Consider the following 24,094-nt stretch of genomic DNA (forward strand, 5'->3'; position numbering starts at 1 on the left):
GATTGATTGACGTATTCAATTGTTTTCGGTCACTTCCGTTTTTACCGGAAATGACTACAACTTTTGATTTTTAAATTGCACCCTCGGTATTTTTTTACTTTATTCGATAGAAAATGACATTCTCAATCGAATGACATATCATATGTATCTGAAAAAATAAAAAAAAGTTATAAGGGTGAGCCATTTTTGAGACGCACCCGGTATACAGTCAGTACACTACACAAAATTCCAAGGTCATTTTAATGAGCACTAGGAAGGCTCATGGATAGCTGATAATTAACAAGTCTTCTAGGTTGAATGATTATGTATTTGCAAAATGGATTAGTAATCCAGGTACGTCAACATTACATATATTGTTTCTTCGCCCATCGTTCAACGTCACATCATATTGTTGAATGACTACAACTTTTGTTTTATAAATGGCACTCTCGATATACTTTTACTTTATTCGATAGAAAATGACACTATGAATAGAATGACATACCACATAATATCGACTTTTGACATTTTCTACCACATACTAACATACCAAATCTCGTTTTTTTATCTGAAAAAATAAAAACGTTATAGGGGGTGAGCCACTTTTGAGACGCACCCGGTATATGATCTAGGGGTAAATGAGTTACAAATGACGTAAAAAATGAAACAATTTTAAAATTATATATTATTTATTAAAACAGCGCTAAATTATTTCCTAATTTTTAATATAGAAAATTAACAATTGCATCAACATCTTATCATTAATAATTGAATCTTCGATTGACACTGTCAAGATCGGTCAGCTGAAAATAGAAAGAATATTTTAATTATTAAAATTAATTAATATGCTTCATTTGTTCAATTAAACACTACTAAAACAATAAAATTATAGTTAGTTCTTCAAATTTCAGATTTGTTTTAATCAAGTACTAATGACGTTGATGTCGTTAGTCGCTAAAAAAAAATTAGTGACTGTATATATATTATTTTTACTAAAAATATACATATATAGGGTGATCAACTATTCTATATCAGATTTTCTACTTGAAACTTTTACTCCATTAGTTTTTATTACTAATTTATATTGTTTTCAAAAGGGCCCCATTTAAAAAGAATAAATTATGCGATAGATACCATTGCTTGCATACAAACAGGATACCCGATAGATATGAAATTTTCAAGAACAGTATACCGGGTGCGTCTCAAAAGTGGCTCACCCCTATAACTTTTTATTTTTTCAGATAAAAAACGAGATTTGGTATGTTAATATATGACATAAATTAGGAGTGAGTGACGTATTTAATTGTTTTTCGTCACTTCCTGTTTCACCGCAAATGACTACAACTTTTGATTTTTAAATGGCACCCTCGGTATTTTTTTTTACTTTATTCGTTAGAAAATGACATTCTGAATGGAAGGACATAACATATGTCAACTTTTGATATTTTCGCTTAATAAAAAATAGTATTTTAAATTTCAATCTAGAGTGCCATGGCTATGTTAAAACAATAATTCTTAATCAAGGAGCATTGGAAAAATAGATTGGATCGTCTAAGGTTTTTAGTGTCTTTTCCTGGCCTGTTATAAAATGCTCCAATCGTATTTTTAATCATATCTCAATTATTTCAAATAGAACGAGGGTGGATTATTAGCATATTTAGGAAAAGCATTTTTTACGAATACTTTGATACCACACACTTGGTATTTTGAGTCAAATTTTCGTTACGAACCGCAAGTTATAATTTCAAATAAACCATATGCGAAAATGTCAAAAGTTGACATATGATATGTCATTATATGCAGAGTGTTATTTTTTATCGAATACAGTAAAAAAATACCGAGGGTGCCATTTAAAAATCAAAGGTTGTAGTCATTTCCGGTGAAACAGGAAGTAACAGAAAACAATTGAATACGGCAATCAATCCTAATTTGTCATATACTCACATACCAAATTTCGTTTTTTTAACTGAAAAATTAAAAAATGTTATAGGGGTGAGCCACTTTTGAGACGCACCCGGTATTCATTTACTTTGAACCTTATAATTTTTAAAATTCCTGACACAAACTTGAAAATAAAACCGACTCATGTGACCACTGAGTCACCTGAGTATACACCAAATAACAATTTTTCACGAAATAGATTCACAAACTGGTATATAACCTCTATATTTATTTCCTTTATTTAGAGACATTATTCCCACTAAAACTTAGTTATTTATTGTCTTCTTATAGATAAATCCTAACTGCGAGATGTGTGTTTACTCCTCAGGGATACTTAAAGGATGTTGAAGGTAAAATGCAGGGATAATACCGCATGATCGAAAAAAAAAACGATGTCCAGTTGGCTTGGAAATGAACATCAATGACATTCCCATATAATTTTACATACAGCCATCGCTGACGCGCATTCATAGCCATCGCTTTCTTTCGGCCATATTATAATATTTGAGAACACTTTTCCTTTTTGCTTATTACCTTTTTTAAATTTATCATTTATTGTTTCGGATTATTATTTCCATTTATATTTATTAGAATTTACTCAAATCACTATTTTCTTATGTCACCTTTAGTTGTGTCTATCGAAAATATAAAGAGTGAGTTGATGGTAATACCTGAACCATTGTCAGTCATTTCCGCACCATCTGTATGCAACGACATGTCTGCAATACGCTTCAAAGCCTGTACATGGATATGTTTGAGTAAATCAGGATAATGCCTTACAACGCGCAAAAACTGTTCCCTATTTAAACGAAATAGCTGACAGGGTGTTACCGCCATTACTGTAGCTACTCTCGCTACATTAACCACTAAGGATATTTCTCCAAAGTGGTCACCATCTCTAAGATAACGAACCACTCTCCCTTTGGGTGTTTTAATCACTACAGTTCCCGCTAGAATGAAGAACATACATCGACCTGTAAATATTTTTAAATCAATATAATTTTCAGTAACAAATATTACCACATTATACTCAGTTATTATATTTGCTCCTATAACTGACTATAGATGATACCAAATAAACTTTTAGTCACGTGATTAAGCTTGGCTGGCACAGCGTTGCCCACTTTTACATATTTTCTTTCAATCAAAATATTTTAGGAAACAAAAATAAATTCATTATAAATATACAGGGTGAGTTTACTACGATGTTCTCTATGGGTATCTCGGAAACTACTGGAGATAGAGAGTCGGTGAAATGGGAAAAGAATTACAGTTGTGTGGGGCCATAAATATGCGCCTCAGATTTTTGAAAAAGTTCATGGCTTACTAGATATTTCGAAAAAAACAAATTTTGGCTATTTTAAAAATTGTCCCCAATTCCATTATAATCTATTTTAGACAAAATGTTTTCAGATAAAAATTATAGATAATCACATCCCTAATGAGTTTGTGTTCTCCGATTTTTCTTAAAGCCTGTCATTTTTGACATATGATCCAAACATATGTTTTTTTAAATGGAAATCATTCACTTAGTTTGGCATGGTGTTCTTATTTTGTTATGATTTATAACTTAATATATATAAAAAGACAAAATATATTATTATATGGCTCTTTATAATTTACATTACACAAACTAAAACTTCACATATCACTACATACACTTTAAGTTATTTTAGAAAATGGTCAAAAAATCCGCCATTGTTTTGAGTACATAAATGTATCTTTTAAAACTGAATTTCTATCTGTTCTCACAGAACGACCGGTCGACTTGATTAAACTTCTCCTGTACCGCCTCTTCGAGTACCTCTCTTAATTCATAAGTTCTTTTGTAAACATTGTTGTTAACCATACCGCATAAAAAAATCTAAAATGAATAGGTCAGGTGATCGAGGAGGCCCATGCAATTGGTCCACCTCTTTCTATCCCTGAGTCTACATAATTATGATATAAATAATTTTTAACATTTCTTTCATTGTGGGGGTGGGGGCTGGTATGTCTGTGTCATAATGAAAGTCATGTTGGAACCACTCTATTAATGGGCCAGTATCTAAATTTACCTTTTCTAACATGTCTTGAAAACCGTTCTCTAAAAAACGTAAGTAACGTTCAGCGGTCCACGTATCCTCATTTGTTTTTCACACAGTTTCACATCTCTTAGAGCAACAACGATTGAACTTGTTTCCATGGCTGACTAAGTGAAATTAGCCAAGAAATATAAGAATTGGCTATAACTCAGTAATTTTCTGAAAAAAAAACATATTATAGCTTATATCGCTGAAAAGCTTAAAAAATGGCGCTTTTTATGGAGTCATGGCCAACTATGGTTTCCATCTAAAAAAACATATGTTTGTGTCATATGTCAAAAATGACAGGCTTTAGAAAAAATCGGAAAACACAAACTCATTAGGGATGTGATTATCTACAACTTTTATCTGAAAACTTTTTGTCTAAAATAGATTATAATGGAATTAGAGACTTTTATTAAAATGTCCAAAATTTGTTTTTTTCGAAATATCTAGTAATCCATGAACTTGTTCAAAAACCTGAAAGGCGCATATTTATGACCACACAAAACTGCAATACTTTCCCCATTTAACCGACTCTCTATCTGCAGTAGTTTCCGAGATACCCATAGAGAACATCGTAGGAAACTCACCCTGTATATAAACAGTTATTATTTACTTCAACAAAACTCACCTCCTTAACAGCACTTAAGGGGCATAAAGGGCCATTACTACCGCTTTCCCGTTCAAAATATTCTAATAAGGTTGCGATGAGTTTTTTTGTAGCGCCTATTAAGCTATTTTGTACATTGTACACTTCGCACTAAAAAAGGTTCTAAAAAGAACTATGTTCGACTGCAAGGTCTGCTAGTAAAAATTTTTAAGCTTAAAGTATCACAACATAATTCATTTTTAAACCAAAAACTCATAATTCATAATACAAAACTAAAGTATCGAAACCAATGACAATGCCAAGAAATAAATAAATAAATGTGGCAACTTGACATTTTTTTACAGCAGAGCTGTATCCCCAGCCGAAAATTTAAATTCCAGTTAGTCAGCCCCGCGCCGAATACGGTTATGGTTGGCAAATGAATTTAAAAATCGCGTCCTCGATTACGCAACTAAAAGTTTAATAGGGTCCTTGCACGTGTCGGGTATAATTTAAATATTTATACATTTTTACCTAAAACATATAGGTATATGTAAAAAAATCAGTTTGTACAAATTCCATCTGGAAAGTACAGCTGGTTCCAAAAAAAAGAATACGACTCTTTACACATTTTTTTTTCGAATATTTGAGCAGTGTATTGAAAATGTGTCAAGTATTTTGACATGTTAAGGTTATTGTGATTATTAAATAAAAGAACTTTGCTTTTGACAAAGTGGCAAATAAATTTTTCAGAATGTCAGCATGACATGAGTAGAGAAATGAAAGACTGGTATAATAGAATATACTGCCCGAAATAATAAAAATATGTTTTAAATCGTATTCAAGTTTATTGGAACCAGCTGTACTTAAATTAATTGAAATTCATTGAAATTCGCTTGGCGCGAAAACGAGGCGTGACGTCACAGATCAAATTATCGGCTCACAGCGGACGCATTCCATTTAAATAAAGCGTTGCACTTTGTTTAGAATTATAACAGAACCAGTGTTGCCAGAATTGCAGGATTTCCTTCAATATGAACAATAGTCAAATCTCGTCGATTAAAGGGCCATTTTTGAAGAATTTTTATCAAAAAAGGAGACAATATGAAGGCTTCTGGCAGCTTTGCACAATAAAAATTGTTAAAATATGTAGTAGGAGTATTTATTGTTATATCCTACATGTATTTTTTCACTTAACGGTGTTTAATTAAGGATGAAGTTAAAAGCAATTCAAAAAGTTCACAGTTCGAAATATTTTAACATTTAACAAAAAAAAATAATAGATACATTTTTATCTTTCAACACGTTTTATTACACACATACCATAACTAAACCAAAGTTCTTGACGTTGAAAAGTAAATAAATAGGTAAACGGAAAACATAAATATCTAATAAGTCAGCTGATCATGGCCTCTTGATTAATTATTTTAGATTGAAGCAGCCATTGTAAGAAATACATTTTTTGAGTTTTTGATCATGTTATTTTTTAATAAAAAAATTATATAAATACATCAGTGTACCAAAATTACCAGAAATAGGTTTTTAAAAATTTTCTCCTTATTATAAAATAAGTAAAATACACGAAATTTGGTGATTTTTTACAAGATTTGGATTTTTTTGTGAAGTTGAAGAAATATGAAAGGCTTTTAACGCTCCGTTGAAAAAATTCGCTCGAAAATATCTGACAACACTGCTATTCTCTATTTGACGCATATACAGGGTTGCCAGACCTAGGGAAATTTCCCTAGATCTAGGGAGTTTTGCTGCCCATAGGGAAAAAGGGAATTATTTTTAATTTACTGACAAATCTAGGGAATTTTTGAATATAGTGAAATTTTTAATAAATATTAATGTATAAACTATAAATACTAATAATTAATATATATTATAATCTGGAATAAATATGACATTATTGAAAATTTGACCTTCAAAACATAAAACAGTCGTCTAAATGAAATAGATCAAGAATGGCGTTTATTAAGAAATTTAAATTTTGATGAATTTGCAAGTACTGAACCAATACAAGAATTTTGGTTAAAATTATCTAAATTAAATTTGGGCGATCAAAGTAGTTTCTGTTCAAATTTATGTTCATTTATTTTTTTACTTTTATCCTTGCCACACTCAAGTGCCACCGTTGAAAGGACTTTTTCACAGGTGAATTTAAATAAAACAAAAATTCGCAACAGACTGTCGCCGGACACATTGTGTGGTATTTTGCATGTGAAAGGTTTGTTAAAGTCAAGTGATTGTTTTAATTTTTCCATTACCGCAGATATGATAAAAAAATTTAATTCAGAAAATATGTATCCAGAGAAAAAAAATAAATAAAAATGGTTTGTTTATTTAAAATAATGGTTTATTTAGGAATTAATCAGTTACTTTTCTGTTATTTAAATTTTATTTTGTTTTTATAATTAATAGGTACGTTTCTTAGTTACCATTTTTTTAGTTTGTTATTTATATAAGTAAAAATAAAAATAATGTAATAACTAAAACTAAATTTCATTCTCCCATTAGTCCAATTTCCACTAAAATATAAAATATAAAATTGTCTAGGGAAAATCTAGGGAATTTTCTGTCAAAAATCTAGGGAAAAAAAAATATATCATCTGGCAACGCTGCGCATATATCAAGTACCGTATGATCGAATAAAAACGGCGTCAGCGATGGCTATGAAATGAAGATCGCTGTCATTTTATATGTAAATTTATATAGGAAATGCCATCGATCGTCATTTCCAAGCCAACTGGACGCCGTTTTTATTCGATCATACGGTATATTCTGTGGCATACATGTGGGCAGACATGCTCGTGCGTCAAACGAACGTCAATGTCAATCTCATCAATCTGCAATTTGTAAATCGTCGAGATCTAAATAAAAGTCGATGAAATTCGATAAAAATAATCCATAAAAAAGGCAAATAACAGTTAAAATAGGTAAAAAAAAGTTTTAACGATGGTATTGATATAATATTAAAGGTATTTTATTACAGGTTATGGAAGAGAAATACTTATAGGTAGATAGAATCAGATAGAATAGTGAATGTGAAATTTCTAGATAAAATATTAACAAGTAGTATTGTATTTAAAGGTATGAATAGAGATAATTAAATGCTAATTATATACTTAACCTATAATTTTCTAATATATACATATACTTACTGTTAACGTTAAAAATATTCATGGCATAAAAGAATAAGGGCAAAAACATTCAAGAAATGATTATTTAATAGAAAATAAGAGGGATTTTTATGTAAACCTTTTTGATTTGACGTTTTCATACGTAATAATCTGTAGGAGTTTAAAAGATTGTTACACGAATCTATTTTGTTAGTTTAAAAAAACAATGAACATGAAATGGATGAAACAGTAGAAACCGCTGGCGCCGAACACCAATCCAATTTTATGATTAAAAATTCTTGTTCAGTGACGAAGTATAACTTCATAAAATCAATCAAAACACTATTTTTATTCACATAGGCTTGTTGACAAGTTGTAAACATAAATCGTGTACGTACCTATTTACTTTTGCTCCTCCAATTTTGGCAGAAGTAAACAAAACATTCTGCGAAAAATAATAGGCGATCATCGTCGAATCTACTTTCCGTAGATTGGCTGTGCTTTATTATAATCCGGTTCGGTATTACCTCCGGTTCAGTCATAATTCTAACAAACTGAAACACCCAGTGATATCTAAATAAATTTGAGAAACATCTACATAAATTAGAAATTATTTAGATGTCAAATGTCATTAGGAAGAGCTTATTAAAATTTAAATGGAATGCGTTCGCTGTGAGCCGAAAATTTTAACATTTTTGACGTCACGCCTCGTTTTCGCGCCAAGCGAATTTCAATGAATTTCAATCATTAATTTAAGTACTTTCCAGATAGAATTTGTACAAACTGATTTTACTTATATATGTTTTAGGTAAAAATGTATTAGAAATCATAAATATTTAAATTATACCCGACAAGTGCAAGGACCCTATTAGTATAACTGACTAGCTGAATTTGAAACTTACCTAACTTCCCTGCCTGGATAATGACATCACTAGGCAGATATATTTCGCAAGTAAAATTGGCTCTCAACTTTTCCAAAATACTTTCTGGTAGTTCTTTGAATAAGAAAACTTTCTTTGTACTTTCTTTGGAAATTTCAACTAGAACCTCTCTGCGTAAAGTGTCAGAGGTTATTCGTACTATCGTAGACTCCTGTGAGAGGTAATACAGAGATTTTCAATTACAAGACTAAATAAGGGCTAAATAAATTGGGGCTAGAGTTTGTTCAACGAATCGGAAGGGTCTCGACAGACGACATAAAAAAATGACAGAAAGTACCAATTGTCTATGAATTAAAGTGATAGATGTACAACTGTCACTATCTGGGATCGTCCCGTTGGACAGACTATACATTCAGTTTCGTAACGCCCAACCCAACCATATAATCACGAAACATCCCCCTTTAGAACTTCATCTGTCATGTTAAGAAAATTAAAGTAAATAAAGCGTCTCTCGTGTTTGTTCGCATACTGAAAAATTCAATTAATACTTATATATTCTTAATATATTTTTTAAATTTAATTTTTGTTTAATTGTAAATAGATTAAATTTATATGGAATATATTACATAACAATTAGCTATGTCAATTACAGGCTTGTTTTCTAACATTTTTTAAATAAAACGAATTATAAAAGCTTTGTTCGTTTTCTTGTTATTATACCGATTCTGAACCGTCCAAGAACTGCGATGCGTATGCGCAGAAGGAAATATTAAGACATTATTTCATTTACGTATGCGCTGCAGAGTTCTAGGACGGTTCAGAATCGGTAATAACAGGAACCCGAGAAAAGCTAAAATTTCAATATATAGGAACTTCCAATAGCTTTGTTCGGGTTCTTGTTATTACCGATTCTGAACCGTCCTAGAACTCTGCAGCGCATGCCCAAATGAAATAACGTCTTCATATTTCATTCTGCGCATACGCATCACAGTTCTAGGACGATTCAGAATCGGTAATAACAAGAACCCGAACAAAGTTTATATAGGTATAACAACTATTTAAAACAACTTTGGGTGCACGTCATGAATGACACCATGCGTCGTCTTATGGAGTTTGATGGTGGTCGTATTATGATGTGCAACCAAAAATATTTTAATTTCCCTATAAGTATATTTGTCGTAGGTATGAAAAAAGTAAAATATAAAATGGACAAACGCTTACTTACATTTCAATAAAACTTCCACTTTTAGTTTTGCAGTCCAAACGCAATATATCTATTTCACAAATAAAAATTACCAACAACACTATAAAATCACTGAAACTTCCGTGGCTGAGAAACGAAAACTGAAAAATATAACATCACTTCTGTTTTGAACCTGCATATCAAAATTACGTTGTACCATTATATTTTTGTTTTTGAAATAATATAAAATATAATAGAATTGTCTATTTACTAATTATAACTTGTGAATTTTTATATTTTAACTACATCTGACAATAACTAACTTTTTGTTATCAAGATGACATTTTAGGCGGCAACTGACATACTAGGTCCGGCAAGAGTGCGTCGGGCATCTGTAATAATAATAATTTTGTTTAATTGCAAACCTAAAGTATGCACTAGGATGTATTTCAGGAAAATATTTTAACTTCTATAGGGTGCCTCAAAAAGTGAGTGGATCGGATGGTTTTTTTTTAATGGAACACCCTGTATATTATTGCATATTTTTCTCCTTTCAGATCACTTTACATAATCCTAAGATATGAGTAAATATATTTCGATAGTCTCAGAGAATATTAATAAATAAATAAAAAATATACTAAGGGCTGGCAATGGTTAGTCTTGGGTCGAGATTTCCGTATGTAAAAAGAGTACTATGCGTTTATAATATACTGAACAAAGAGAGAACAGTAAACACGTTGCCAAACGTATGAAATAAACCGAGAAACTGTGCACGTTGCTAAGAGACGTTGAAGGGGATATAGCAGATTTGTCGCAGTCGACCGGTTGACCCATAGAGAAAGTTAATAGTTTAGAGAGTGCCAATTTTCTAAACTACCCAAAAATCTAAATTAAATTCGCCAATTTGGGGAGAAAAATGTCCCGATTCACCAAAAATTCCCCATATGATTATTTTAACAAAAAAAATAATTTTAATAAAAATACAATATTTATTATATATGTTAGAGGGATCAAACTGTAAATTACCTCCTTGTTTTTTAATCCCTTCCCTAGTAGTCATTAAATAATTTGAGGTCACTAAATTTCCTTTCAACTGAAGCATTTGCAAAGGGAAGCACAAGTAAAAAGCAGATTGTAATTTTTAAGTTGGGAAAGATATATCGTCCCGCTCCCTTTTTAAAGCTAAAAATTTTACGCCATTTTCAATCAGCAATAAAATGTTGAAACTCCCCTTATTTTCGCCGCCTATTGCTAACCCCCACAAAATTTGGAGAATTCCTCACAAATTGGCAACGCTGGAGGTTAGCGTGTTCTTTCTGAATATTCTAAGACTAACGGACTAGTGTCGAAACACAGATAGCTAGATGGGCGTATTTCGGCACTTGCGTCGATGCGCTACAGGAACATTTGCCTGCGCGTCGTATGTCTTCTGGCAGTCTTTTAATTTTTCTGTTTGTCTATGGGTTGACCCAATCAGTACCTCTGTCAGTACTTAAAGTTCTAGGGAAAAGTGTACATTATGCGTTCAGCTTCACGATTTAATTACGTCTCGTGAAACTTTATTTGTTTATTTATTACCGAGTCGTTGTAATTTTCCCTATAGCTTGAAAATATTTAATGCAAGTTAGAAACACTTGCATTTTTGGTAAAAATAAGTGGAATTGAGTTGGTGTTTGACAGTGGTCGCGCTATTAGAACTGTGCATTCAAAAATCGATATCTCGAAATCTATTAGAAATAATTGATTGTAGTTTTTCAAAAACTTTCTTCGCAGACAGTATGCAAAAATCTTTATAAATAAAAAAGTTACACGATTGCTGAAAACTGCTATGCCCTAAAGGTAAATGGATGGGTTGTTTAAATTTTAGAATGGAAAAAAACAACCTTATCGAATTTTTCTTATGTAAACATATTGTAAATGATCCGATCTTCAAAATAAAAAAAGCTTTAATATCTAAAGTGGTTCTCAAGTTATGGCGCGTTGTGTGTAAAAAAGTTGAGTTTTTAAATTATCGCGATTACTGACGTCTTCTCGTTATAAAAAAATGGACACCCTAAAGATATCGTTATAATTCCATTTCAGATGCTCAGAAACATATCTAATGATTTTATCTAGTTACCTTTTCAAAAAAAATAAGCGGTTTGCGATCGTGATTTTACTTTACTTGATAGGGAGGCGTATTGGCAACAACGCAACAGCACACCGTCGCATTTATCTCACTCCTACTTAATAAGATCCCTATGCGATTTACTTCCACACATGTAAATACTGACCCAAAAGTAACAGTTGCCAGTACGGTATATACCTATTTTAGCCTTTCTTAAAAAATTATTTAAATTATAAGCACTGTCTTGAAATCAAAACCATATTAGGTTGTTACTTTAGATGGTCTGTACTTACTTTGCTATGAATATGGTAATCTTAAATCACACAGAATGTTCAAAATTGTACACCAAACTTTCCAAAATATAAAATAATTTTTCTTCGTTTTTTTTAATGGAGCACCGTGTATATTTTTTTATTAAATGGGGAATTAAAAAATATTTTTTTTTGTATTTAGGGTAATTCAAAACTTTTATATCTCATATGGCGTTTTGCACAGTAAATTTTTATCAAAGCCACCCAATGATTTTTCTCTCGTATTTTACCGTTGAAAGCGCCATATGAAATAATTCTGCGTGTATCTGCGAAACCATTAAAATTTTTGAAATACTTTAAATACAAAAAATGTTCATTTTCTAACTCTCCATCTAATAAAAAAATAATATACAGGGTGTTCCATTTACAAAAAGAAAGAGAAATTATTTTATATTTTAGAAAGTTTGGCGTAGAATTTTAAACACCCTGTAGATTATGATATTTATATCAAAGTTAGTATAGACCATCGGAAGCAAATACCTGATATAGTTTTGATTTCAGGGCAGTTGTTGTACCTATATTTAATAATTTTTTGTAAGAAAGGTTGAAAAATATATATTTTTTATTTATTTATTAATATCTTTGAAACTATCGAAATATATTTACTCAGATCTTAGAATTATGTAAAGCGATATGAAAAGAAGCCAAACCAAACCAAACCAAAACAAAATTCTCATGTTTTTTGCTACAGATGCCCGACGCACTATTGCCGGACCCTGTATATGTCATAATATTTTAATTTTAAGTAGGTATATATGTAATATAATAATTTAAATTAATACAACGCAACTTTATACTAAGAAAACATTTATGCATTCACAAACTACAACAAAATCTAATAATATAGTTTGAAAACAATGAAAATTGAATTAAAATTAAAAAAAGCTAAGCGCGACCCCTTGTGTCAAAATTAGATGATTAAATTTTCGCAATTTTTGTACCATTTGATAAACGGTGGCGCCTCTAGTGTTTGTTCGCACCATTAGTCTTTTACTTCCGTTTATGGCCATTAAAGAAAAAGTTCTAAAGGGGGATGTTTTGTGCATATAATACTCACTTTATAATATCTCCTTTGGTATTTAAAATTTAGGCATAAGAATATGCGATGTCTTTTTTCAGCAGGTAACGCCTTGTATTTAATAAAAGCCTCCACGGCATCATACACAGTATTTTGCTTATTCTCACAGCTTAAGAACTTATACCAAATTTCCATAGCCTAAGAAAATCAGCTCTAAAGAAATGTCATTTGCTCGTAATTGTAGACAATAAGTGCTACAAAAAAGGTGATTATAAATGTTGTGCTTCTTTAACATTTTAAAACTGCAAAAACTCTAAAGTCAATAATCAAAATTATCTAATAAAAATCAAAGAAGGGAACATTATACAGGGTGTTAACTGTATCTCCGAACTGTATTCCGGAAACTTCGGCAGCATATTCTGCAGATAAAAATAAGTAAAAAAGTTTGTATAACTGTATTTTTTAAAATAATGCTTAATTTCGGAGATACAGGGTGTAGAAGTTACTTTTCATTTTTATTTCGATTTTTTCCAAATAATTTCTGAAGTAACGTCAATATTTAGATGAAAATTGGTGTCTGGGAGTTTTTTGACATAAGAAATTTGATTTTGATGTCAATATGACTCCTATTTGTAGGGGGCGCCAACTTCTGACACAGTGTCATTCCAGATTTATACCGGGTGCGTCTCAAAAGTGGCTCACCCCTATAACTTTTTATTTTTTATAACATACATTAGGATTGATTGACGTATTCAATTCTTTTCGGTCACTTCCTGTTTCACCGGAAATGACTACAACTTTTGATTTTTAAATTCCAACCTCGGTATTCTGTTACTTTATTCGATTCAACTTTTGACATTTTTGAATATGGTTTATTTGATATTGCAACATGCAGCTCATAACGACAAATTGACTCGGAATACCAAGTGTATGGCATCAAATTATTCGTAAAAAATGCTTTTTCCAAATATATTAACGAGCCACCTTCGTTCGATTTGAAAAAAAATCAGATATGATTAAAAATACGAGTTGGACATCTTTTAACTGGCCAGGAAAAGATACTAAAAACATGAGACGATCAATTCTATTTTTCTAAGGCTCCTTGATTAAAAATTAGTGTTTTTAACACAGCCATTGCACTCTAGATTGAAATTTAAAATACAGTTTTGTTTTAAGCGAAAATGTCAAAAGTTTACATATCATACTATGTCGTTCTATTCAGAGTATCATTTTCTATCGAATAAAGTAAAAAATACCGAGGGTGTCATTTAAAAATCAAAAGTTGTAGTCATTTCCGGTGAAAAAGGAAGTGGCTGAAAAGAATTGAATATGTCAATCAATCCTAATTTATGTCATATACTAATGTACCAAATTTGGTTTTTTATCTGAAAAAATAAAAAAAAGCTATAGGAGTGAACCACTTTTGAGACGCACCCGGTATATTTTGTATAAAACCTATTATAAAATAACTAAAAAATAATATAAAATATCTATGAAAATCGCACAAAAACTTCATATGCGTTAAAATAAAAGTCAAACAGAACTGAGAGAGAAGGTAATTCAAAATGGTTACAATGCCTAGCTTCTGTTATTAATGTCTGGTTATAAAAATAGTTATTTTCGGTTTTCTCTTAAGGTACATTCCGGCTGAGAGCGTCGCGTCGCGTCGATGCGTTCAGACTGGAAGCGTCAGTTCAGCGTCGTGTGAGACTTTTACATTTCTACAGGGTGAGTTTCCTACGATGTTCTCTATGGGTATCTCGGAAACTACTGGAGATAGAGAGTCGGTTAAATGGGGAAAGAATTGCAGTTTTGTGGAGTCATAAATATGCGCCTTTCAGATTTTTGAAAAAGTTCATTGCTTACTAGATATTTCGAAAAAAACAAATTTCGGCTATTTTAAAAATTGTACCTAATTCCATTATAAGCTATTTTAGACAAAAAGTTTTCATATAAAAGTTGTAGATAATCACCTCCTTAGTGAGACTGTGTCCTTCATTTTCTTTTAAAGCCTGTCATTTTTAACATATGACACAAATATATGTTTTTTTTAAATGGAGACCATAGTTGGCCATGACTTCATAAAAAGTGCCATTTTTTAAGCTTTTCAGCAATATAAGCTATAATATGTTTTCTTGGAAGAATTACTGAGTTATAGCCAATTCTTATCATTTTTAAACAATTTCACTTAGTTAGCCATGGAAACAAGGCCATTGCTCTCAGAAATGTGAAGCTGTCACATCCAAACTTGTATTATAAATATATATTATATATAAAACGAAAATTGTAAATATGCATTTTTCAAATGAGGAAAAGCGTGTAGATACTCGCGCATCAATACGGGGGGTTATAATGACTTTCATTATAACCCCTCCCCCCCTCCCCCATAATGAAAGAAATGTTAAAAATTATTTATATCATAATTATGCATACTCAGAGATAGGAAGAGGTGGACCAATTGCATGGGCCTCCTCGATCACCTGACCTATCCATTTTAGATTTTTTTATGCGGTATGGTTAACAATAAGGTTTACAAAAGAACTTGAACACTCGAAGTGGCGGTACGAGAGAAGTTTAATTAAGTCGACCGGTCCTGTAAGAATAGGTAGTAATTCAGTTTTAAAAAGATGCAACTCAAAACAGTGGCGGATTTTTTGAACATTGTCTAAAATAACTTAAAGTGTATGCAGTGACATTATTTTTTTTAAGTTTTAGTTTGTGTAATGTAAATTGTAAGGGACCGTTTAGTAATATATTCTGACTTTTTATAAGTTATAAATCATAACAGAACAAGAATACCATGCAATCTAATTGAAATTAGCCAAGAATGATAAGAATTGGCTATAACTAAATTTAACTTTTCTAACATGTCTTGAAAACCGATCTCTAAAAAATGTAACATTCACCGGTCAACGTATCCTCGAAAATGTATAGTCAAGAAAAGTTGAACCAATAATTCTACACGCTTTTGTTCATTTGGAAAATTCACAATTTTTGCTTATTTTAGTTTACAAAGTTTGGATGTAACAGCTTTACATTTCTAAGAGCAAACACGATTAAACTTGTTTCCATGGCTAAGTGAAATTGTTTAAAAATGATAAGAATTGGCTATAACTCAGTAATTTTTCGAAGAAAACATATCATAGCTTATATCGCTGAAAAGCTTTAAAAATGGCGCTTTTTATGAAGTCATGGCCTACTATGGTTTCGATTTAAAAAAACATATGTTTGTGTCATATGTCAAAAATGACAGGCTTTAGAAGAGAACGGAGGACACAGTCTCATTAAGGGTGTGATGATCTACAACTTTTATCTGAAATTTTTTTGTCTAAAATAGCTTATAATGGAATTAGGGATAATTTTTAAAATAGCCGAAATTTGTTTTTTTCGAAATATCTAGTAAGCCATGAACTTTTTCAAAAATCTGAAAGGCGCATATTTATGACCCCACAAAACTGCAATTCTTTCCCCATTTAACCGACTTTCTATCTCCAGTAGTTTCCGAGATACCCATAGAGAATATCGTAGAAAACTCACCCTGTATAGTTTGTAAAATGGCTTTAAAGAGAGCAGTTTATTTAATTTTACTATTAGAGACACCATATTCTGCATTTAAATAATAGACAAAAAAGTTGGAGAACCTACCTAAAAAAATAGACAATCAAATAAACATAAACCTTTCAAACGTTTAGAATAGAGATAGCTATAATTTCTTTTCACTGATGAGATAATGATCGCAAAATTAATTTTTAGTGAAAATATTTGCTAACAAAAACGCTGTTTATGAAAAATAATATACAGGATGGTTGAACATTGCTATAAGTATAAAATTATATATTCAGATATTAGTAAATTTTAACTTATTTTTTGATTTTTGTCCATGGGACGAAGCACTGTGCGACGCAGACGCGACGCAACGCTCGACGCTCTCAGCCTGAATGTACCTTTATTCTTTTAATTTATTGAGTATAAATGAAAATTTAGAGATACATATCAGGGCTACTTACATAAACAAATATTAGTAAGTGCACTATAAATCCGAACAGAATTAAAAAAATTGGTATTATTTTATCAGACAGTAGTTCGCTGTTGTGCAATCCATGACCAACCAACATCACCACTTCTAGAACGGATACGGTGCTATCTTTAGGAGATATGTTTCTGTATGCAGGGACTTCTCTCTTAAAAAATCAAATATAAAATGACAGTATATTTTTAATTTTGTTTTAATATAATTCTTTCTTCTTGTCAAAGACGGCTGGGGAATGAAAATCGATGATAATTTTGGCAAGGTCAAGTATTAGACGTTATGATTTTTTAAATAACCTTTCTTTATTTTTTGATAGCGTTGTAATTTAATTTTATGTTCAGTGAAAATAATTTTGAAACAATGTATTCGAAAAAAATATTTGGATGTCGGTTATCATTCTCACCTGTAAAGTAAAAAGTTACACAAGGTAGTTACTCAATCCATTTAAAAACAAAAAGTTGTAGTTATGTCCAGTGACAGGAAGTAACCGAACCACCGAAACTAATAATTGAATACGTCAATCAATCCCGTCATAATATACTAAGATTCCAAATCTCGTTTTTTATTCTGAAAAAATAGAACGGGCCCGTATTCTGTAACTTTGAAAACGCTAAGCGCTTTTAGACGCTCAGCGTATATGACGTTAATTTTCGCTAACCGCGCACTTAATTAACGATTTCGATATTCTCGTCTGATGCGCTTAGCGTCTTTACTGATTGCGCTGAGCGCTTTGAAAACGGTTGCCTTAAGGGATCGTTTTGCTTGTCGAACTGTTGTGCGTTATCTTGCTCTTTAGTGAAAATTACCACTTCTATAAATTCCTCAATAAGTAATTGATAGTTTCCGACTTGGCAGCTATAAATATTGTTCAAAATATCGAAAATGCTGAGAAGCGTCTTCAACGCTTCCCTCGTATAATAAGAATAATGACATATCCATAGAAAAATAGGTTGACATAACTCAACAATAGGTTATGAAATTCACGCAACATTGACATTTTTCATTGTTACATCCGTCAGTTATCAACTTTTGACTATTACCTACATTAGAAATTGTGATGTTGCCAATATGTGCTCAACGCGTATCCAAAACACGATTCACATGACAACGAGAATACCAAAATCGAGACCAAAATCGACTGCCTTGCGTTTCGCTGATCGCACACTTGCACTCACCGCTTTGAAAGCGTAACGTTTTTGTGTCAAAGTTACAGAATACGGGCCCAGAAAGCGATATGCTGCGCACTTGTGCGAAGAGCGGCGCGGCGAGGCGAATTTTTGATAGGCGCGCTAACTTATGCTCGGTTTTTCGTAGGCGGTTGGTATTTAAAGTTGTTTTGAGCTGACGCTTTCAATTTTCGTATTATCTCTTTAACGGTTTGATAAAGATGTATTAAAACTTCATTATGTCCTCAAGTTCAGAGCAGCAGAATTCTGAGGCAGATTTTCTTATTTTATGTAGAAATGCGTGAGAACAAAAAAAAATATTGGATTCATAACATTAATATAAAAAGAAATGCGTACGGAGAATACACCTTCACCTTCACTCAGGAAGACGAAAGCTGGAAGGCGAAAGAAAATGTTTCAAGTATTATATAGAATGACCGACGAAGAATTTGTTGAACTTCTTTCTTTGTTAAGACCAAATGTAGAGCGTCAAAATTCTAGATTTCGCTGCCCAATTGGCGTTAACAAAAGACTTTGTTTTTCTCAGACAAGTTTTTAATAGCGTCTAAATAAAATTAATAGAGAACAATTTATTTTATTTTATGTAATTCATGTTTTCTTAAATGAGTAGATACATATTTTCGTTATTCTAAATTAAGTAGTCCGTATATTGGTAGAAAATATTTTATTTTATTTTTGATCTAACAATAGCAATAATAGCTTAATTTATTTACAGATATTGTCTCGTCTCAATTGATTATGCTAATTTGGGTCACCAACATCATTAAATATAATTCTTTGTAGCTCTGTATAATCAAAATGAATGTTTCATCATCCATGATCTCAATAACTAAATAACAAGAAAAAAATTTAAACAAATCAAACCGGTTCTTGACTAAACACAACCTAAATGCCAATTAGTAATACAGTAATCGTAGAATCACTAATCCGAGCACACCCAAAATTAATTCCGAAAATGAGCGAAAACAAAGAAAGTTTCTGCTAACCAACAGTGCACGCGAAGCGCGCCGAAGAGAATTTCTTCGCTTTGGATTCCAGGTCTGCAACGAACGTCGCTTCGGCGCGCAGCGCAAGTGGTTGTTTCGCTTGGATCAGCGGACGTACATACATTCTATAACATAAATATAATCAATAAACAAAATATGAGTAATTTTTTCGTGGGTCATTCTACAATAATATTTGAAAAATTTTCTTTCATCTTCCAGGAAATCTGTGTGAAGGTGATGAAATTCTCCGTACGCATTTCTTTTTATGTTAATGTTATGAATCCAAGATTTCTCCTTTTTGTCCTCACGCATTTATTCTTCTTCGGTTATTGAATATAAAATAAGAAAATCTCCCTCTAAACTGCCACTGGAACTTGAGGACATATAGTGAAGTTTTAATACACCTTTAGCAAACCGTCACAGAGATAAAACTAAAATTGAAAGTTCAAAACAATTTTTAACTTTAAATACCAACCGCGTACGGGCAACGACCTAGCTACGTCGAAACACCGGTTCCCATTAGACAACTAACGACATTAAACACCGAAGTTAAGCGACGTAAGGCGATACTAGTGGATGGATGGGTGACCGGTTCGAAACTCTGTATCGTGCTGTTGTCCAAAAAAAGGCAAAAGTGTAAAATCTATTGACACACACTGCTCATTCACGCCGGTTCGAGGCCGGATGAGATCTGATATCTCGTGAGTAAGAGTCGATTTAGACACTTGCCAAGTCGGTAGGTCATTGACCGTGATATGGCCGAGGACCGCGGTTCGGATTCCGCGTAAACAAAGTAGGCCCCGTCCAGATTAGCCCTGGCAGCAAAAAGGAGACGTTAACTGAAACCTTTACTTTTACTTATGGAGTGTAGAGGTAAGGAGAAATAACTCTTACGGGACTTTTATTGAAAAAGTGGTCACAAAATGGGAAGAATAAGGGTTCGCCAAATAACCACAGTGGCGCTAAAAACGCATGATTCTAAAAAATGAAAAGTAACCATAGATAAGAGAATAAAAATAAATATAACCAAACATTACCCAAAAAAATTTTGTTTTTAGTTTTCAGACAGAGTTTTTGAATATAAAATAATTATTGTTTATCAATATTTTGTGCTCTATTTATTATTTAACAATGGTTAAAGTGTGTGTGGTGCGAAGTTGATTGAATAGCTGATGGAAAAATAAAGAGCAAAGGCAAAGCCTACGGTATGTATAATACATAATATAATTCAGTATTGTATTATTTGTGTTATATGTAAAAATTAGAGTCAATCAAAAGTGTAGTAAACATTTTTCGTAAGATTATTGACATACATGTTACAAAGTATATTTTTACAATCCTTTTTATAAAGTTACAACCTAAATAAAATTTATTTTTAATGATTTTAAAGTTTGACAGACATGCACAAATTGTTGGCATTTTTTTAAACAAATAAAAGTAGGAAATACATAAAATTGTAGGTACTTTCAAGAAATATAGTTAACTGTAAGTGCTGTATTTTAATAATCTATCAAAAATCAAAATCATCAGGATAATATTAGGTATTGATTTTCAGACAAGAATTAGATTACAGTGATGGTCAAAAGCATTTAGATATTGCTTTGAAATCTACAGATAAGGTATGGCAGTTTCATTTTAAAGAACAAGATGTTAAAGTTTGTGATAAAATTGTCATCAGAAATACTGTCCACTTCAGTATTTACATAGGAAAATATTGGAGGATGAAGCTCTACCTCCTCAGGTTAATTTAAATTCTGAATTGCAACAACAGCAACAAGCAAGAAGGGCACCATTAAATGAATATTATACACATCGTATGATCGAATAAAAACGGCGTCCAGTTGGCTTGGAAATGACGATCGATGGCATTTCCTATATAAATTTACATATAAAATGACAGCGATCTTCATTTCGTAGCAATCGCTGACGCCGTTTTTATTCGATCATACGGTATTATTATACACAGAAAGAGTAATGTTATACACATAAATATTAACATTTTGTAGAGCAACAACACAATAAAAAACCAAAATATGAACACCAGCAACTAAAACAGGAACCATTAAATGAATATTACACACGTAAGTACAATTTGATCGATCGAATAAAAAACGGCGTCAGCGATGCCTATGAAATGAAGATTGCTGTCATTTTATATGTAAAATGATATGGAGAATGTCATCGAGATGTTCATTTCCAAGCCCACTGGACGCCGTGTTTTTTCGATCATACAGTATTATTATACACATAAATAATAATATTATACACATAAACATCCCTTGATAAAGATCAACATTTTGTAGAGCAATAACAGCATCAAATAATGGAAATAATGGACCCTACTGCTCAAATCAAAAACAAAATTTCATCATTACCACTTTATTGGTTATATCAATAAAAGAAATTATTGAGTTTATGAGTCTAGATCCTACAAGCAAGCAGATCTATCACATAATTTAAAATGAAGATTTATCTATTATAGTATGTATAAACACTTTGCATCTTTTATTCAATGTTGTAATGAATTAACAAATTGCAGGTAATTTATTCTAATAATGAAAAAGAAACTTTGGATCAAAAAATATTTTCTTCTGATGAGGCTTATGAATATTAAAGTCTGTTGAAGTTTGGCCATTATGTGTTGGTATACAATTTATTTATGATGTTACAGTAGTTAAACCATCCGAATACAAAACATATTTAAAATCCACTATTCTTAATGAACCAACTTGAGAGGAAGCTAAGAGAAAGGTTCTATTGGGTGGACTACAAGAAAAAGGGACATATACATGAGGATCTGGAAGGGCTATAACATTACGTCTCAAGCCATGGAACAATAGGAAACGAAATTCAAAGGAAAATATTACAATACGTGGGATGCAAATTATAGTGCAAAGAATTGAGAAAAAGAATTATTAAAAGTAGTTATAGTTATGATAGTTAAACCATCCGACTACCAAATATATTTAAAATCCACTATTCTGAATGAATAGCAACTACCAACTTGAGAGGAAGCTGCGAGAACGATTCTATTGGGTGAACTACAAGGAAGACATGAGCATCTGGAAGGGCTATAAAATTATATTATTTCACGTTTCAAGCCATGTTGGAATAGCTGGGAGTGAAAAAGAAGATAATACTGCACACCATTCTTGTCTAGAAGTAGTGATATTAAGGTAGTTAAGCCATCCGACTATCGAACATTTAAAATCCACTATTTTGAATGAATGGCAACTACGATGGAGCAAAACGTAAATAAATACTTGTACAGTATAAAATTATATTATATTGGCTTAATTTTTATACTACAGAAAATGTGTTACGTTATTTTTGACCTGCATTATATTTATTTAAATCCCATATCATCAATTAAACTTTTAATAAAGTTTTTCTAATTATAATTAACATTAATTTTAAACTAAAGCTTTTTCATCTTGAATGAGATTTACGAAATAACTTATGAGAAACAATAAAAAGAGGCTCTGATATCTGAATAATCAATAATAAAACCACATATTGACTTACTTTTATACTAAATAAATGTAGATATGAAGTTATTTTAAAGCTGCATTATATTTATTTTAAACCCATCACCAATCATTACTTTAAATAAAATTTGTCTTAATTATAATTACCATTAATTTTAAGCTAAAACGATAAGAATATTTTTTCGTCGTCTTGAATGACATTTGCGAAATAAGTTATGAGAAACAATAAAAAAGGGCCTAGTGTATTGCTGCTGAATAAAAATCTGTAATTTATTTCATGCAACATGAAAATAAAATTGTATTTTTTTTAAACCCGCGGCTTCGCGTTTGCTTCACGTCAAATATTTATGTCTTGAATCATCTGTTCTAAAATGTTCGGCGCATGTCTTAAATTTTAGAATCTTGCTACAGCAGCGCCATCCTAATTCTTCCCTTTTTTTGACCATTTTTTAATGCACGGAGTTATTTCTCCTTACCTCTACACTCCATACTTTTACTTTTACCCTTGTATATATATATTTTCTTTTACCAACCGCGTACGAAAAACCGTCCATAATTTACCTATCAAAAATTCGCCGCGCTTCGCACAAGTGCGCGATACGCTTTATATAGGGGTGAGCCATTTTTGAAAAACACCCGGTATAAATATAATAGGTATTTCTATTAGAAAAAAGTATAAATAAAATGATATAAAATTTTTGTTTTACTCCTTTTATCATTATCGGTTTATAAAATATTTAAGGATGCCCTTCATTTAAGATAGTGTTTATTAAAAACATTTTACCAATCAACAGCATCTAACACCAGTATTACTTACCAGGTTGTAGTAAACTATAAGATTTAGCATCATCAGGAAGGAAGTAAAGTTTATAATGCTCCTTATTATGCGAAATATGTAATTACTTAAACCAATATACAGTCTGACTTGATTCAGTGTTTCAAGAAAGTAATAGTATCTGAAATTTAAAAAAAAATAAAATATAAATTACAAATTATAATGACGTGTTCCTATTTTTAATTTAAAATATTTAGACTATTATTACAAATTTCTATTGCATGAATAATATTTATCATAAAAATAATATGTCGAATCAATATGTTGTAATGGAAAAACCATACTCCAGCAGTGGAACAAATTATGTAAAGTGGGTGGACCATGGAAGGCCACTATAACGAATAAACAGTTTTTATTAGTTTATTTACTGG

General features: G+C 31.4%; 2 protein-coding genes across 2 annotated transcripts in view; one reads left to right on the plus strand and one right to left on the minus strand.

The window, feature by feature from the left end:
• Window positions 1–24,094, plus strand: part of LOC115881864 (pancreatic triacylglycerol lipase-like) — a 249,470-nt gene that overhangs the window by 134,786 nt on the left and 90,590 nt on the right. The window lies entirely within an intron of this gene.
• LOC115881859 overlaps window positions 680–24,094 on the minus strand; it is a 74,841-nt gene continuing 51,426 nt past the window's right edge. Inside the window, exons 12-17 of the mRNA XM_030899556.1 lie at window positions 23,706–23,844; window positions 17,205–17,378; window positions 13,237–13,395; window positions 8,600–8,789; window positions 2,592–2,894; window positions 680–782 (exon numbers count right to left, since the gene is read on the minus strand). Of these exons, the coding sequence (XP_030755416.1) occupies window positions 769–782; window positions 2,592–2,894; window positions 8,600–8,789; window positions 13,237–13,395; window positions 17,205–17,378; window positions 23,706–23,844 (979 nt within the window). The 3' untranslated portion in view covers window positions 680–768. The remainder of the gene's footprint in view (window positions 783–2,591; window positions 2,895–8,599; window positions 8,790–13,236; window positions 13,396–17,204; window positions 17,379–23,705; window positions 23,845–24,094) is intronic.

The sequence above is a fragment of the Sitophilus oryzae genome, unplaced genomic scaffold (genome assembly GCF_002938485.1).
Source record: "Sitophilus oryzae breed Bouriz unplaced genomic scaffold, Soryzae_2.0 scaffold_1744_pilon_pilon, whole genome shotgun sequence".
Taxonomy (NCBI): domain Eukaryota; kingdom Metazoa; phylum Arthropoda; class Insecta; order Coleoptera; family Curculionidae; genus Sitophilus; species Sitophilus oryzae.